This window comes from Miniopterus schreibersii, assembly GCF_964146895.1.
Source record: "Miniopterus schreibersii genome assembly, chromosome: 8".
NCBI classification, from domain to species: Eukaryota; Metazoa; Chordata; class Mammalia; order Chiroptera; family Miniopteridae; genus Miniopterus; species Miniopterus schreibersii.
The window spans coordinates 76,856,228-76,875,743 of NC_138109.1; the positions used below are offsets into that span (position 1 = coordinate 76,856,228).

Sequence of the window (19,516 nt, forward strand, 5' to 3'; positions counted from 1 at the left end):
GCAGGCTCAATCCCCAGTCGGGGGAATGCGGGAGGCAGCCGATCAATGACAACTGTCATCATTGATGCTTCTCTCTCTCTCTCTCCTTCTCCCTTCCTCTCTCTGAAATCAATAAAGATATATTTAAAAGAAAAAAGAATAAGGAAAACTAAGGGACTACATTAATATAGTTGTCACCAATGAAGTATCTTAATTGTTTATCTCAATCTACCTCAAATATATTAAAGAGAATTTGTTTAAAGGCTTAAAATAAAAAATAAAAATATAAAAGAATTATTTTATAGGATTAATTCCTTAGGCAAGTCAAAGAACAACAGATGGAAAGAAGATAGCTGTATCAAGTAAGTTTTAAAATTTCTCATATTTCTGAGTGAAGCATTATATTCATTCTTTAAATCTTTAATATTTAAAACAGTTAAAAACTAAATACATACACATATGGTTATTTTTTAAAAGTAATCATGTGTGTTACATTCTCCAGAAACATTTACTCTTTTGGTTAACAAATCTTTAAATACCTGTTGTGTTTGGTAGCAAAAATATCCCTCACACACGATTAATACTGTAAACAGATGGTTCATTTCCAAGTGATGCCATGAGTATCTGTTTCAATTCATTTTTTAAAAACTAATTAGTTTTCTTACATAGCTCTACAATTAATATGGGAAGTAAAACCAAATAACTGCTTTAAAAATGTGTGTGTGTGGACCAGCCTAACACAGCTTCAGTACTGCCTGTCTTCATTCAGGAAAGATAAACCCCGAGTGTGTGTAAGAGGTTTTTAGGAATGTTTCCGTGCTTCTGGCCCACACACTTTGTCATTTCAATAGCGTTTCCCCCTTCCACTTAGTGCGACCCAGTGACAGGGTTACAAAGACTCATTACCATCTTTGTCTTTAGTGAGCAATGGAATCATTCCCTCCACAAACACTTGAAGAGCTCCTACTATGCACAGGCACCACTCTGGTCACAGTAAGATTTAGTCCTGGCAAAACAAAATCCCTTCATGGAGCTTATGCTCCTACTGAGGGAACAAAAGCAACTTTCTAAAAAGGGAAAGGGTGAAGCAAAGGCCTTTGGTAGGTGCCAAGCTGTCTAAGACACCACTTGTTTTTACCATCGCATTTCTTTCAGAAAGGACACTGTAACTGCAGGCTCCTGGGGGTAGAGGTGTTAGTTATTTTCTTTCTTAATTTGCAAACCTGATTTAGATCATGGCCATTGGGGATGGCATTCCCGAGTGGCTTCTATACTTCCTGTCATGTACTCAGGGCCAGGAGATAAGGGCAGTGACAAAGGCCTTGGAAACTGTTATTCCATAGAACAAGATAAAATAATTTAAGATTTTATCCTTTCACATCCTTTGTGGTTTTAACCAAAGCCATCCTTAAGGACATTTAATTGTTTGAAATGGAAAGGATAATAAAACAAGAAAGTCACCAGCTCCTTATTTATATAGGAGTTAGTGCCCTCATTATATACAAAACTGAAGGCTTTTGCTGAGGGCAGCAAGCCCTGCAAAAATATGGTAAAAGAATGTGGAAAACTCAGGGGTCAAAAAGTTTGGAAGATCATGCCCACCCAAACAGGTAGATACATACAACTTTGTGGACAATCAAGGGAGAACCACATTTCTTCTAAAGTCTTTTTTGTCCCCTTACCCTCCCACACAAAATACTGCCCCAGGACTGTGACTTTCTAGAGCAGAGGTTAGCAAACATTTTCTGTAAAGAATCAAATTTTTCAGTTCTGCAGGCTGTAAGGTCTCTGTCACAATGATTCAACTCTATCCTTATGGCTGGAAAGCAGCCATAGACCATAAATGAACAAATGACTGTGACTGTGTTGCAATAAAACTTCATTTATGAACACAAATTTGAATTTCTTATATTTTCACACGTCATGAAACATAATTCCACTTATTATTTTCAAACATTATAAAACTTAAAAACCATTCTTAGCTTGTAGGTCCTACAAAAACAAGTGGTGCACTGGGTTTAGCCACAGAGTGTAGTTTGCCAATGCCTGTCCCAGAGTGTCACAGCAGGGGCCCAGTCCTTGTTTGTAGCCCCAGAGCCCAGCATAGGACCTGGCCCTAAATAATCAATAAAGAAGTAGATGTTCCTTTGCCTAGTGGAGGTTTGCTTGCAATGTTGACAAAAACACAGGAGCAGAAATTGAGAAACGTTCTGATTCCATCTCTGCTTTCAGTTCTGTCTGAACATCACACTCTCTCTGGACTCAACCTCCCCATCTGAAGAATAGAGCATGCTATTAGATGATTTTAAAGTCTCTTCTACCTCTCAACCTCTATGGTCCTTCATTTATAACAAAGAGAAAACTATATCTGAAGTCAGCAATACGAAGTCAACCCTGTAAATGAGCGTGCAAATTCCTTTAGATGAAGGTGAAACTTTTGGAATAGGAAGAGGCGCAGGATTTGGGTAAAGTGTGTATCTGAAAATCGCCAGCAAGATGGCAATTTACTGTCCAAAGGGAAACCCCCTATTTCAGCTTACCTCTTCACTGCTAGACAAGGGCCTAAGCCAAAACTTGTCAGATGCACCACAGTAAGATGGTCTGACTAGTGTATTAGATGAATTTTCTTTAGAGAAAAACAGCTCCTCCAAACAAATCAGGATCATTTCCTTTTCTTTTACATTATCTACTAAGCATTAGTTGAGGGAGACACACACAGGTGAGGAGAAAACTACAATCTGCAACATGGAGGGCAAGGAAAAAGGGTGCAGGAACCACTGGCCCTTGAACCGGAAGGAAGATTCAAAGCTGATGAGGTAAACAAGGAGCAAAGGCGTGATGTTCCTGGGAGGGGATGGCAGGAGTACTGACTTGGAGAGATCGAGTGAGAAAGGTAGGTGAGGGCTCAGCAGAGTCACCTAGGAGCACACCTGCTAACTAAGGCAATGGTGGTACAATCCGATTGGCAACTGGGGTCTCCCTCCTATTCAAGAATTGATGGGAGCTCTCAAAAAGCAGGATGCAGGAGAGCAATTAGAAAAGCTATGGCAGGTAAGAAATCACTGGGGCCTAAAGTGAGGGAGGGCAACTGGGGCTTACTATCAGAGAAACAATAGAATCTATACAAATAGGTAGTTAGTTAGGCATTGGAAAGTGGAGGGAAGGAAGCTGTCTATGCTAATCCCCGCGTGTGCTGTCTTAAGAAATGGAGAGGTCAAGGTACAACCAACTAGGCTGTATAATCCAGGAGTAGCGGTACTAGGTAAACCCTTATTGAAAGGCATTTCTGATCATTTAAATGGGTTAGCAAAAAGAGGATCATGACTTCTAATCAACACTGGTTACACTTGGATTCTTTGCATGAGACTCAGCTGTCTAAGATGTATAAAGGCAGGTGGCTTAGGAATGAAACTTTCTGTAAAAAAAAACCACTAACATTAACCTATTTAGAGTGAGACGCTGTTTAAAGCAAGTCAAGCCCTAGATGGCTTTGCCAAGTGGTTAGAGCATTGGCCCGAGGACTGAAGGGTCCTGGGTTCGATTCCGGCCAAGGGCATGTACCTAGGTTGCAGGCTCAAGTCCCAGCCCCAGTCGGGGCATGTACAGGAGGCAACCAATTGATGTGTCTCACTCTCAGATCAATGTTTCTCTATCTCTCCCTTTCATTCTCTCTGAAAAAGCAATGGAAAAAATATCCTCGGGGAGGGAGGGAAGGAAGGAGGGAGGGAGGGAGGGAGGGAGGGAGGGAGGGAGGGAGGGAGGGAGGGAGGGAGGGAGGGAGTCAACATGGTGGTAGTTTGTGGGTGGCAAATTAAATAGAGCTTGCCAGTGCTGATTATGACAGAAATGTCAAAGACTTCAAGAAAGGAGAAACTGATAAAATCTTTCAGAGGTTACATTAGACATCTGTTACAGACTCGGCAGTTTTCCTGCCATCTAGAGTAGTACTGACGCAGAAGAAAGGAACACCTACACCCCTCTGAGAAATTACCAGCTATGCTGAGTTAATAGAAAGTGGCCATTGATAGGCATGGCGTCCACTGAACTGCTCACCTGGACACTCACCTTTTCCATTAACAGCTAATCCTGTGGCCATGGCTGCAGTCACGGGGCCAGACACCTGAGGCACTAGTGGGTGTATTCGGGGCCTGCTCCCCATTCTAGCTCGCTCTGCACCAGGGCCCAATAAAGCTCCGATGGGCTTTTCGGCTGCCACTTCTGGCGCCACCGTGTCCTCCTGACCCTGCTCAATGGAGTCCAGTTTCTCAGGGCTCTCACTCTGAAAGCCGTCCACTGTGGTCCTGCTCTTAATGGGACTCTTAGGCACAAGTATCTTTATCCCTGATTTTGCCAAGTCCATATTCTTCCGGTTTGAGAGAGATGGAGCTGTGTTTTTCCTGAACTTCTGGCTGGCAGCAAATAACTGACTGTTTTTGGACTCATGGTCTTTGCCAATCACTAGGGATTTAGGAGTGGTCTTAGAAAAGTTGCTGTTGGTGGATCTGGAAATCTGTTTCCTGGCATTGTTTGGAGAGGTCCTATTTGTTCTGGTTAGTGTGCTTTCTTTCTGCTTTTCAGTGTGGCGTCTGTTAAAATCATGAATATACTCCTCACAGTTCACAAGATGCTGTTCTGGTTCCCAAGTGTCATCCTCACTGTCGTAGCCTTTCCATCGAACCAAATATTCTGTCTTCCCTTTTTTGTTTTTCCTTTTGTCAACAATGCTTTCCACCTGTTTATAAAAGAATAGAAAAAAAGTATAAACATAATATCTAAAAAATATAAGCTCAATAACAAATCAAAAATAATAAAAAACCACAATAGTGAAAATGATCTCCTTTTCCGCGTGAAATCATCTGAAAATAGGAAAATAACAAAACATATACGATTTTTGCAATTTCCTTGAAATTAAGTCAAACAAAATGCTAAAATTTTAAGCTCAGAGCATATTATTTTGTGATTCAAAGGGGGTTCTTTTTTTATTTTTACATTAAACCCTGACCACCTGAGTTGAATTTCACAGTCACAACTGGAACAATACTAATCATCCACAGCCTTTTGCCTGGTCATCCTTAGGTTGCCAACAGCAATAAATTGGCTGTGGTATATGCATAAACCTATGAAGGGCTAAGGGCCTCTGAGGTGTGGAAATGGCTCACCGAGGAAACATCGTTGGGACATCAAGTATCCTTTAGAAGCACTCAGTTAAAATTAAAAGGGTTAACAGAAAATGTTATGGTTTATTAGTAATAAAATAGTCTAGAATGGTTATTTACCTTCAAATCTTGATTTTAACTAATTTTACACTAACATCTTTAAAAGAAGATGCTGTTAAACTTTGAACTGATGATCAATATATACCATATGAAATTTATGAATTCATACCTATCCATAAAACATTATTAGAATCTCGTTATCTCTCCAGTTAACATAAAAACCATGGGCCTACTTCCCCAATGGCAGCACGTACCTCCATACCTTGTAAGTAGAGGGCTAAAGTCATACAGCTCTTTAAGGACACAAAGGTCTAAGCCTATCAATTATCATGAACATCAGTAAGTTTCTGGCAAAGTTATAGGTTAGGTAAGATGACATAATGGTATGTTTAGTTCTGAAACAATAAAGGCTAATTGAGTACAACTATAGACACTTTTGGAGAATGGGAGAATAACCTACCCTACATCTCCCCTACTCTCAAAAAGACCCAACACATTGCCAAACTCTCAAATATATTTACCTGTGATATAGAGAATTAGAGCCCTTAACTATAGAAAAGCCTAAAATTAAATCATGTTATTGCTCCCATTCAAAAAGGATTAAGGGGTAAAGAAAGGCCTTTTTTTTTTTTTAGCTGATGGCAGACTGCATGCCTAATAGATCTCCACAGAGTCGGTATGTAATCTCAGATCTGCATATCCAAGTCCACACAGTTCATAGTGTAACATGGAGAACTTTGAAAGTGATTCCCAACCCCACCCACTCCTCTGCTTGTGAAGAGGTATGTATAAGGGCAAAAGTATTTCAATTTAAATAAAAAGCATACTTCTGGAAAATTCCATGCAAACCAACTTCATGAAATAATTTAAAAGTTTTAACTACATGGGGTAAAGATTGTCTCAAGATAAAACTATGTTTAATACTATTTTTCTTTCTAGATCAATTTCCATTCCAGAAACATGAACATCCCCTTTTTCCTTTCTTCCATCCCCTTCAAGTTGAAGCAGGGGGCTGATGAAGCAGAATGAGTGTCTTTGCTGATATACTCCTGCAACCTTCTCTTGCCAGTCCCCCCCAACCACCCTGCGCCACCAGTCCTGCCTCTCTTTCAGGAAACCTAAAGGAGGTACAATAGAGACCTGCTTAGCAGCTGCGGTGGGTGTATATGCTATGTTTTCTGTATACTCAGTGGCCAGACTTTGTTTAGACACTGAAAGAAGGTAGTAACGGGAAATATTAGACCAGGGGTTGGCAAACATTATGTAAAGGACAAGGGCCATGTGGTGTGCCAGCCACTCAACTCTGCCACTATAGCATGAAAGCAGCCACAGACAACATGTAAATGAGGTGGCATTTAAACACACACGCACAAACTATTTATGGACACTAAAATTAAGATCTTGTAATTTTTAACTGTCATAAAATATTATACTTTTGATTCTTCTTCAACTATTAACAACCACCACAGGCCACTAATATCAACTTCGGACTAAACTGGGGACGTGGACACATCCCCTCCCCAATATAAGGACATATGTCCTCCTCCTCTGAAAGCTTAAACGTAAAGTCCTGTTGATTTCTAGTCTGAGTGGCTAAGATCAATTAATTTCTCACAAAAAGGTATCACCTGAATTCAACAAAATGTTTTACTGGTATATTAAGCCTAAAATTATTTCCAACAATCATAGTTGTGAGAGAGGAAAACCAAGAGAGAGACACATAAGTAAATCTTTCTTCAGGTTTTCCAAAGTTCTCCCTCTTCCGGCCAATATAACTTTCCGGAAAACAGTATCAACAAACTGTCTTCCTCAAAGTATATATGCAGATATCCAATTCTAGTTATAGAATTTCAATGCAGAGAATTTTATGAGTTTGTTTCGTATTAGGAAAAAAAAAAGAATCTTATACAAAACAAACTCTTCATAGAAGTACAGAATTGCTAATTTATACTAAGATTTTTAAAAACCAACACAAAATGAAGAAAGGTATGAAAATCTCATCCACATTATCTAGATACTGTTTTGCACTGTTACCTGCAACTGTAATGTGGAGTAAAATTCTGGCAAATCCAAATCATAACAGCCTTCTTTGAGTACCAATAGCACAGTAAACTGACCAAAGTTTTGTGTGTTTATTTTTATTTATTTTTTTAGAATTTCCTTCTAAATAAAACTCAGTCTAAAAAACCAAAATGTAAAATAAGTAAAACCAGTCTTTCCTTAGCATTACAACTTCCTCTGATGGTTTACAAAGCAGTAAAATTAATCAAAAAGGATCATTCCAAACACTGAACCCATTTTACCTACCTCAGAGCACAGTCCGATGTCTCTCTAGGCCCACGAATGTGCTAAAATGTGCTACAGGGTTGCAGAAGACAGAAATAAAAGGATGGATAAAAAGTTTGCTAACCCATGAATAAAAAAAATCTATGGAGAAACCGAAACTGCTTAAAGAGTTCAGTAAGAGAAGGAAAAAAGAGTAAGAATAACTGTCATTGTTGCAGTGAAATTCCAAATAGTCTGAGAAACAGTATCAGGGCAAGGCATGTAAATATACTGGCTTACAAGAAAAAGACCAAAGTTCCAAAATATACACAGCAGAAAAAGTTTGTCACATTGTATCATCAATAACTGTGTCAGCATCCATACTGGTTGCTGATATTTGTTCAGATGAATCCCAGAACAGTGGAAACAGGCTGCCAGGATAATTTTTAAACCACAAGCAATGGTGAAAGTTTTTCTTAGTTTCGGTCTTACACCAATGGCTGGGTAATTTGGAACAACAAAGCATCACTATGGAAAAATAAATAAAAACCCTGCTTATATCAAAGAATTCTTGTGGACCTTGGAAAATCAATAGCTCTTTAGATTAAGGAAGATCTGTCTTTCAACACCATTTGAAACTTGCCTTAACCAAGAACTGTTAACTAGTAAGAAAACAGGCAGACAATTCTACTGCAAGAAATAGAGGAATAATATAAACATAACTATCTGACAGCACTAGAAAGAAACCAAGATCCCAAAACCAAGGAGATCGTACTCTTAAGACAAGGGAACTCAATGACTTCTGTGCACAATCTGCTGCTGGTAGCACTCAGGCAGAAAGTGGAGTCTTACAGGCTTGTGTCAGAGGGCTGAGTCAGGAGTTAACAGAGTGGCTACAAATCTAAGGAGCAGATCACAGAGAGAAGGGTCCCATGGAAGGGGGAGCCCCCCAAACAACGTATCAACCCCTTCAAGTCTTCAGCAGGTTCCTGAACTACACCAGGACAGTGTAAAGCAATAATTGGTATGCTGGGAGCATCCAAAACCACCCCCAAGTTTGATGATTCACTAGAAGGATTCATAGGAATCAGCATACAGTCTCATTCACAGCTGTGATATATTACAATGGAAGGATATTAAGCAAAATAAGCAAGGGAGTAACTTACATGGGATCAAGTCTGGGGGAAATGAAATGCAAGCTTACATGGGTTGTCTCCCAGTGGGGACACACTGAATGTGCTTCATTACTCTGGATACGAGTAGTGACAACACATGAAAAGTGTTATCTACCAGAGAAGCTCATTAGAGATTCAATATACAGGATTTTTACTTGGGGTTGGTCACACAGGCACCAGAGACCATCCAAAAGACTGAGAGTCCTAGCAGGCCTGCCTAATACATAGAAACAAACCCAAACAGGCAGGCAAACAGGGAGACAAAAAAACAAGCCCAAATTAAAGAACAAGAGAAGTCTCCAGAAAAAGAGCTAAATGAAATAGCGATAATCTATCAGATACAGAGTTCAGAATACTGATTGTAAGGATGCTCAACAGCATGAAAAAAAATTATGGAAACTATGAAAAATGACCAGTCAGTCATGAAGAAGGACACAGCAGAAATAAAAAATACATTGGAAAGAATTAACAGCAGATTAGAGGAAGCGGAGGATCAGATCAGAAAATTAGGAGACTGAGTAGAAAAAAATCACTCAATCAGAGAGCCAAAAAGAAAAAACAATTAAAAACAGGACAGTCTAAGGGAGCTGTGGGACAACACGAAATGCAACCATATTCGCATCATAGGAATGCCAGAAGAGTTTGAAAGTAAGCAAGGGTTAAAGAACCTGTTTGAAGAAATAATGGCAGAAAACGTCCCTAACCTGGTGAAAGAAAAAGTCACATAAGTTCAGGAGGCACAGAGAGTCCCAAGCAAGAAGAATACAAAGAGGCCCATGTCCAGACACATGATAATTAAAATGCCAAAAATTCAAGACAGAGAGAGAATATTAAAGGCAGCAAGAGAAAAGCAGTCTGTTACCTACAAAGGAGCTCCCATAAGGCTGTCAGCTGATTTCTCATCAGAAACTCTACAGGCCAGAAGGGAATGGCATGAAGTATTCAAGGTAATGCAAAACAAGGATCTGAAACCTAGGCTTCTCTATCCAGCAAGGCTATCATTCAAAATAGATGGTGAATTAAAGAGCTTCCTAGACAAAAAAAAAAAAAAAAAAAGGCTAAAGGAGTTTATCACCACCAAACCAGCATTGTAGGAATTGTTAAAGGGACTGCTATAATAAAAAGAAGAAATAGAGAAAGAAATATAGGCATAAAGATTTAAAATGGCAACAAATAAGGATCTATCAATAATAACCTTAAGTTAAGGGAGAGATTGACAGCTATACAGTCATAGTAGGGGACTTTAACACCCCACTGACTTCACTGGATTGAGCTTCCAGACAAAAAGTCAACACAGAAACAGGGACTCTAAATGGCACAAGATGGATTTAATTGATATTTACAGAGCATTTCACGCCAAAGCTGCAGAATACACATTCTTCTCAAGTGCACATGGGTTATGCTCAAAGACAGACCACATATTAGGAGATAAAACAAATCTCTACAAGTTCAAGAAGAGTGAAATAATATCTCAGATCACAATGGCATGAAATTAGAAATCAACTACAGCAAAAAACACTCAAAGACATTCAAACACATGGAGGCTAAATAGCATGTTATTAAACTATGAAAGGGTTACCAATAAGATCAAGAAAGGAATCAAAAACTTCCTGGAAACTGAAAATGCACACACAACAGCCCAAAATCTATGGGACACAGCGAAAGCAGTCCTAAAAGGTAAGTTCATAGCACTACTGGCTTACCTCAAAAAGCAAGAAAAATGTTTAGTAAACTATCTAACTCTACAACTTGAAGAATTAGAAAACTTCCCTGTGAAGTCATCCAGACCAGGGCTTTTGTTTGCTGGATTTTTAAATTTTATTTTTATTACTGCCTCAATTTTATCAGTTGTTATTAGCCTATTCAGGCTTTCCGGTTCTTCCTGATTCAGGTTTACATGATCTCATATGTGGACTCTAATAAAATAGAGTGAGAAACAAAATAGATCCAGAGACATAGAAACATGGAACAGATTGATGAATCTCAGTGGGAAGGTGAGGGTGGGGGAGTGGATGGGGAAAGATTAGTCAAACAACTTATATGCATATATACATAACCCATGAACAACAGACAACTGTATGGTGAAGGCGGGAGGAGGGGGGGTTGCGGAGTAGAAGGGATCAGTGGGGGCAAAAAGGAGGGTATCTGTAATACTTTCAACAATAAAGATAAATTTTAAAAATTAATTAACACCAATTCTTCATAAATTCTCCAAATAATTAGAAGAGAGAACACTTCATAACTCATGCTATCAGGCCAGTATTACCTTAATACTAAAACCAAGACAAAAGAAAAGAAAGCTAGAGATCCAAATTGAATCTAGCACTATATAATAATAATCATGATCAAGAAGGATTTAGCTCAGAAATGCAAGGTTGGTTTAACATCTGAAAATCAATTAATGTAAGATACTACATCAATAGAATAAAGGGGGAAAATTACATATTATCTCAGCAGACGCATAAAGAGCAATTAAACATTCAACAGACTGGGAATAGAGGGACTATCCTCAACCTGAAAAGGGCATTAGAAAAAAACACACAGCTAACGTCATAACATCAAGCTCAATGGTGAAAGACTGAGTCATCCCCTCCTCCCCCACCAAATCAGAAACAAGACCTCTCTCTACTTCTATGCAATATTGTATTAAATTTCTATCTGGGTAATTAGGCAAGAAAAGAAATAAACAGGCATCCAGATTAAAAAGGAAGAAGCAAAATTATCTACTTGCAGATGACATGATCAATATAGAATAATGTTAAGGAAACCAATAAACACTATTAGAACTAACAAACAAGTACAGTAACATCACAGGCCACAAAAATCAATATACAAAAGTAAATCTATACAGTAGTATACTGCATCAACTGTACACAGTAGCAGAGATAAAAATATGAAATTAAGAAAATAATTCCATTTATTATAGCATCAAAAAGAAAAAATATTTAGAAATAAATTTAACAAAAGAGATCCAGGACTTTTATACAGAAATATTTAAGTAAAAACATTGTTATAAGAAAGTAAAGACCTAATTAAAATGGAAAGACATTGCATAATCATGGATCAGGAGATATAACAGTGTTAAGAACAACTTTAAGAAAGAAGAATAAAGTTGCAGGACTCACATTTCTGGATTTCAAAATCTACTACAAAGCTACAATAATCAAAAGAGTGTGGAACTGGCATAAATACAGATATACAGACCAACAGAATAGACCAGAAAGCCCAGAAATAGACCCTTTCATGTAGGGTTCAAATTATTCCCTATAAGGGTACAAAGACCATTCAATGGAAGTAAGAATCATGTTTTCAACAAATGATACTGGGAATATTGGATTCCACATGCAAAAGAATCAAGTTGGCCTCTTACCTCACACCATATACAAAATTCAACTCAAATGGATCAAAGATTTACATGTAAGAGTTAAAACTATAAAACTCTCAAAAGTGGATTAGGCAATGGTTTCACAGATATTATACCAAAAGCAAAAGTAACAAAAGAAAAATGAGTGGACATTGAAATTTTAAAAATTTGTGCTACAATGAACACCACCTAGACAAGCCACAGAATGGGGGGAAAATTTGCAAATTATATTGGATGAGACTTGTACTGAGAATACAAAAGGGCTTACAACAATAATAAAAAGGCAAGCCAGTTTAACAATGGCAAGTTATCTGAACAGACATTTCCCCAAAGAAGATACACAAATGGCCAATAAAAACATGAAAGTTGCACAACAGCATTAGCCTCAAGAGAAACACATATCACAACCACAATGAGACACCACTTCATAACCACTAGGATGGCTATAATAAAATAGTTAACAAGTGTTGGCAAGTATGTGTAGGAACTCGAACCCTCATATGCTGCTTGTGAGGATGTAAAATGGTGCAGCCACTTTGGAAAACAGTCTGGCAGATCCTCCAACAGTTAAATATAGCTGCCACATGACCCAGCAATTCCACTTTTAGATACCTACTCAAGAGAAAGAAAACCTCTGATCCCATCAAAACTTGTATATAAAGGTTTATAGCAGCACTATTCATAATAGTCAAAAGGTAGAAATAATCCAAATGTCCATTAACTGATGAATAGATTAACAAAATATTACATGTCCATGTGAGGGAATTTTATTCAGCCATGAAAAGAAATGAAGTACTGGCACATACTAAAACAACATAGATGAATCTTGAAAACATTATGCTAAGTAAAAGAAGCCAGTCACAAAAAATCCACATATATTATATGATTTAATTTTTAAGAAATGTCCAGAATAGATAATTTTAGAGACACAAAGCAAATTAGTGGTTACTTAGGGTTGGGGGGCAGAGAGGTAAGAAGTGAGAAGGAAAAGCAATGGAGGTGGGGCCATAAGCAGGTGACAGCTAATACAGGTTTCTTTTTTAGGTGATGAAAATGTTCAAAAATTGACTGGTAATGGATGCAACACTATAAACAAACAGTCAATAAATTGTACAATTTAAATGGGTGAACTGTTTGGTATGTGAATTAATCTCAAAAAAAGCTGTTTTCAGCCCGGCTAGGAGTGGCTCAGCGGGTAAGCATCAACCTAGGATCCAGGCGATTGTGGTTTGATTCCCAGTCAGGGCACATGCCTGGGCTGTGGGCTCGATCCCCAGTTGGGGGTGTGCAGGAGGCAGCCGATCAATGATGACTCTCTCATCATTGATGTTTCTCTCTCTCCCCCTCCCTTTTCCTTCCTCTCTCTGATATATAAATAAAGATATATTTTTAAAAAGGTGTTTTGAGAGGAATAAGAGCTAAAATATTTTTTTTTGCATCAAGCCTTCAAGAACCACAAAAGATCTGAAATTTTACCAATCTGCTGTCTACCAAGTTAGCTTTCAACATTTTCATCAATGCTGGTAAAATACAAGACTCTTCATCAGAGAAAAAATACTTTATTACTCATAGCAGTAGCAATTGTCTGAGTATCAGCATTTTATTGTGCTGATTACTTGAGCCCCGATTCCTACAGGGCAACATCAAGAGGTCCAGGTGACATGGCTCAAGCAGTCGGTTGCATTACAGGAAAGGAACCCTCGGCCTGGGAAACTGAATCTCTGTAATGATCTGTTAGCATGCCTGTCCCATTTCTATCATCCAAAGCTATGAGCAAATCTACCCTAAGGTCTGAAGGGAGACACTATCTTTGTCTCCAGGACTGTTTGTTGCACCAACATTATTGAAAAGATAACGCAGAACAAATGCAGTCAGAGTCTCTGCTCCCAAGACATACAAAACTGTAAGAAATCTCTTCATAATTCTCTCAAAAACATCCACTCCTTGTTTCTACACTGTGTTGGCTTCTGGAAAATTTTCCTCTAAGTACACTACTCCATCAGCTACTCTGATCAATCTGACCAGAGGCTGGGACCAAATACATTCAATTTGCCTCATACAACATTTAATTAAAGCTACTATCAACAGGAGTTCAAGCATCAAGCTAAGCCACACTACACTGCAATCTTGCCCTAAACTATGCTGCCTCCCAATGTCCTGGACCCAGCTGGCTGAACATATTCCATAAACCATCAGGGTCTATCTCAGAATCAGAAAAGCCAAATGGCTTTCAACATTAAGTGTCTGAATTGACTCTTCCTCTTGCTCTGGGGCAGGTACAAAAGGATGCATTAGTAATTGTGTGAACTTTGTCTTGACCCCACGAGAAGGAAATCCAGAGCAATGGTATCATCCGTAAAACTCTGGCCAGTGAACTGGGGCTGATTTCAGTATCTTCCAGTGCCAGGGTGTTTTTATCGCTCACTTCAGAGAAAATCAGAGACAAATTTCTGATCACCTTTTCTATGGCTCTCATTGTTGGGCCTGCAGGATGTATATACACAGTAAGGCAATTGTCACTCTAGGAACTTGCCCAAAGAAATTGAGATTTGCCTCATTTTGAAGAGATCTCCACAATCTTATGAGGGCTATATGACCTAACTGTTCTGTAAGCTTTCATGCAAATACAGTCCCAATGCTGCCCATGCTGGTCCAGGGAAGTGTTCACAACTAGTAGGGTTCCCTTAAGTGGTCCCTCTATCATGGGGACAACATAGTTTTCCAGCTGGCTACCAAGCTTAAAATCTACAACTCAGTTCAAATAATTGCGTTCGACCTGTTTCTGGAGAGACTGCCTCAGAGCCGTCAGTCCACCCTTTCCAGTTTATATACCCAATCATCCTGGTGGCATTCATCCACACAGTGTAACACTGCGGGCTATGAAAATGGTGGTGAGCAGACTTCTAGAGGTGTTAAAAGGTGTTTTGAGTGGCAGGTACAGGAGCTGAAGCCATCCTATGCTGCTTTTGATAAGACTTCTCAGTATGGTTACAAGGAATACACCAAACAGTTGTCGAGAGCATTCTGGCAGGAATGACAGATTCAAAAGTTACACTTAAGAGCCTTGCAAAAATATGGGAGACCCACATCAAGGCTTTTTCATTACCGAGGAAGACTCCAGGAGTGGTTCTTAATGTCTCTCCCTTCCCAGTACCTCCTTAAGTATAATATATTCCAGGCCCAGGTGCCCTCCCCCTGACAAACACAAAATTGGTGTTCCCATTACAGTAGCCATTTTCACCTGTTCACCAATCATATCCTACCCACATCCAGACCTATTGCAAGGATGGGTCAGGTGCAAGAGCAATAAAGGCATTTCTATGTATGTAGCTTACATACATCCACGTCTTCCACTTTGGCCAACATGGGCCCTATAGGGAACGCAATGAGCAGCAGTACTAGACTAAGTGCTCATTATCCTAATAATCTAGGCCCCTATCAGTCCAGCAAAAGAATTCAGGTAGCTAGAGCAGAATGAAATTTAATTCTAAGCCCTCAATGGTGGGGGCTGTCACTCAGAGGCAACAATAGCAGCCTGGGGCTGCTGTTAGAGGAAAAAAGATACCCAGGAATGATCAGGATGAAATCCAGAATTTTCAAAATAGGCGTATAGAAAATCTCTTACAACTTTTGTCTTAATCATAACCCAAGAAGCAGCTGAGAGGAAATGAACCAGAGCCCTTATCACAACCTTTATACAGAGAAACCAATTCAAGATGTATTAAAGACCCAATTATAAAGGTTAAAACTATAAAGCTTTTGGCCCTAGCCAGTCTTGCTCCATGGTTAGAGCGTCAGCCTACAGACTGAAGGGTCTCAGGTTTGATTCTGGCCAAGTGTGTGTACCTCTGTTGCAGGCTCCATCCCGACCCCAGTTGGGATGTGTGTGGGAGGCAACCAATCAGTGTGTCTCCCCCCCCCCCACTCTCTCTGAAATAGCAATGGGGAAAAAATAAAGTATCTCTGAAAAAGTAATGGAAAAAATATCCTCAGGTGAGGATTAAAAAAACAACAACAAAAAACTATGAAGCTGTTAGAGCAAAATATAGAACATCATCTTTGTGACTCGGGTAGGCAAAGGTTCTTTAGATCACAAAAAACAATAACCATGAAAAAAAGAAAATTGATCAACCAGACTTCATCAAAACACAAGGTTGAAAAGATGTGTAAACAAGCCATAGATTAGATATAATATCCATAAAAAATCTCTCTAAAGACTAGTCCCTAAGACTAAGTCACACTTAGCATTCAATAATGAAAAGACCAAATATATAATGAAAAGACAAAATAAAATAGAAACAAATACACAGATACAGAGAACAAACTGATGATGGTTGCCAAAAGAAAGCAGGGTGAGGGATGGGAATTTAAATAAAAATTAGTTGATTAAAAACTACATATAAAATAATGACAACTTGAACTAATCATATTAATAAATGTAAGTAAATGGGCTACACCAATACAGTATAAAAAATAATGGTTGATGGAATTCTGTATTATTACATATTCATCAATATATTCTTGAAACAGGTTGGTAGAATTAAATTATAGGAATTTTCAATGGCCATGTTTTCCAAAGTGTAATGGTAACTTTCTAACCAAAAAATGAAGGAGAAATATTATGATTTAGATTATCAGCAACTGTAAATTTATGGTTATCCTCTTCCTCCCCAATGTGAGACTGAGAATTCTATAGGCATATCAATTAAATGGATGCCTTTTACCAAGTCATAAACTCATCTCTCTCCAATTTTGCTTTTGACTTACTCAAGTAAAAATGTATTAAAACTTTTTAAAGGTTAAGCCATTTAGAAATTTTACCAATAAGTCACATCTTTGGTGTTTTTGTTCTGAATAAGAGTAGGATGGTATCTGGTACTAATGCTTCTTGCATACTTGACAAACAAATCACAAACGGAATCAAATCTATACTTGTATTGTATAAACAAGGGTGAATCAGAACTTTTCCTGCACAGCTGCTCAACTGAAAGACTATAAAAACATAGTTCATAACAACTGTATTATTCTTCAGATACCTCAACACAGAATAAAGCATTTGTATTTGTTATTGACAACACAAACCAAAAATGCTAAATAGAGAGCTTGAGGAAATAATAAAGAAATTCCTGTTCTGAATTAGAATGCTTGCTACTATGCTTTACAGTCTGGCTTTATGAAATGGATAGAGACAAAGATGAAACTGCTCAGGAACTGAAAATAGATAAAGTAGAATTTTTGAGGCTGGAAATACTTTATCTAGTTCTATTTTAATAACAAAACAGTTAAGTTAGAAACTATAGTGCTATTGGCAAGCCTCCTCATGTTTTAATTTATAAAAACCACCCCAAAATATTCTTTCAAACCTAAATGTTCGATAAAACAAACAAAACCTAAATGCCAAGGAACGCCAAAATTAGGTTAAATAAGTAAAATATATAGTAGGCACATAGTAACCACTCAGTGAAAGTAACATTTGTGACAGATTTCACTGATACAGTTTGATGAAAATCTCAAATTATAAGCTGACTCATGGAGAGGGTATCTTTGTTGAAAACCTCTGCTAAATCCTCTACTCACAGGAATGAAAAAAATCCACCAGAAGAATAAAACCCACTATGGGGTGAAATGCAGCGAAGCTGTTCTACAGTCTAAAAATGACTATTAAAACACAAACACACTTGCACACACAGACTCTGATCAATTACAAACAAATGGAAACTTTAGGAACCAGAATATAACTGCTTTGGCCAGAAAGCAAAATCTCAACTCCTGCACAGTCACAATGTAGGCTCCCAGCAGCATCTGTCATAATGCCAATGAGGAACACTAGTGTCAGTGCAGAAAGGTAATGGGAACTTTAGTTTTTTCCATCTTAGTATGAATATTTAGACAAAGTGTGAGCTACACCAGGATGCCAAGTAGTTTTTGTGAGAAAGCAACCCTTTATATTTCCTCCAAAGCCCTTTTAGAGGAGACTATTAAGGGTAGAGGGAACACTACCAAACATAATTTTAACAAAAAACTCCAACAAGCTAGGGATACACCAAGGAAGTGGTAGTCAATATTTGCAGACTCTGAGTCTGACAAACTAGCTTTGAGAGCTGCAAAAGTTCTGATCTCAAGGCCATGAAAGTCAGGCTGGAGGTCCCTTAACCAGATAGATTCTAAACTCCAGTCCTGCTAACTACAGTCAATCCAACCAATTCTACCTATACGTATGGGATCCCTACAACACATGAGGCTTCTGTTTTTGCTGAGACTATAGGAGGAAACAAAAACAGTGTTTATCCCTATTATTTTGGAAGTTACATTCAAGTAAAAGGAGTCAGACAAAATAAATGTGGAATATACTTAATATATATAATTATTAAGAGGAAAAAAACAACCACAGGAAGAGGACAGGGTAATGGCAGAAAGGTTGCCCGGGAGGTGAGCCATGTAGATACCTATAGAACATTCAGCCAGGGAGAACTGACATAAATGATAGGAGGCAGGAGTGTGCCTGGAATGTGCAAGAGGGACAGCAAGAAGGCCAGGGAAGTTCAAGTAGAGTTAACAGGAAAAAAAAACACCCTAGGGGAAAAAATGAAAACGACTAGGTCAGGAGGTGGTGGTGGGTGGGGGATTATTTAGTGCTTGCAGCCATACCATATTTGGGGTATGTTCTCAATAAGAAGCCATGGAAAGGTTTTGGGCAGAATAATGGTATGTTTTATATACTTCAGAATTTTGACTTGAGCTACACTGAGGAATTCGAAAGAACAACTGACAGGCTACTGTAATAATCCTATGAGAGATGATATTGCTTGGAGTGGTGATGGGTAGAGATGGTGAGAAGCAGCTGGATTTGGAATCTATTTTAAAGGAGTACTAATAAGTTTTCCTGATGGACTGAATGCAAGATATGAGAGAAAACAAAGAATGAAGGATAACCAAGATATTTGACCTGATAATTGGAAAGATGGAGTTGACATTTACTGGGATGTAAGGGTTCATTTTAAACACATTAAGAGAGGATATAGATCATTTGGCTCACACACCTGGAATGTATGCTAAAGATACAAATTTGAAATCTGTAGGCATTAAAAGTTATGAAATCAATGGGATCATGATGGGAGTTAAGGATAAAGAAAGGAGTTTGAGGACGGCCTTGAGACACTCAAACATTTAGAAAACAGAATGAATAGCAGAAGTCAACATATTATAAAGAATAAGGAGTGATGTTAGAGGAGAACCAAGAAAGTGATATCCCAGAAGCCAAGTGTTTTTTTAATTTTAAATTTGTCTTTATTGTTGAAAGTATTACAGAATCCCCTTTTTCTCCCCCTTGATCCCTTCTACCTCACACATGCTCCCGTCCAGGCCTTCATCACACTACTGTCTGTGTCCATGGGTTATGCATAATATGCATGTAAATTCTTTGGTTAATCTCTTCCCAACCACCCACCTGCCCCCGCCTTCCCGCTGAGATTCATCAGTCTGTTCCAAGCTTCTATGTCTCTGGATCTATTTTGTTC

General features: G+C 38.5%; 1 protein-coding gene across 2 annotated transcripts in view; it reads right to left on the bottom strand.

The window, feature by feature from the left end:
• Window positions 1-19,516, bottom strand: part of CDYL (chromodomain Y like) — a 153,986-nt gene that overhangs the window by 70,315 nt on the left and 64,155 nt on the right. For both annotated transcript variants that reach the window (XM_081145528.1, XM_081145527.1), the window contains exon 2: window positions 4,045-4,711. In XM_081145528.1, coding sequence (XP_081001654.1) covers window positions 4,045-4,711 — 667 coding nt within the window. The remainder of the gene's footprint in view (window positions 1-4,044; window positions 4,712-19,516) is intronic.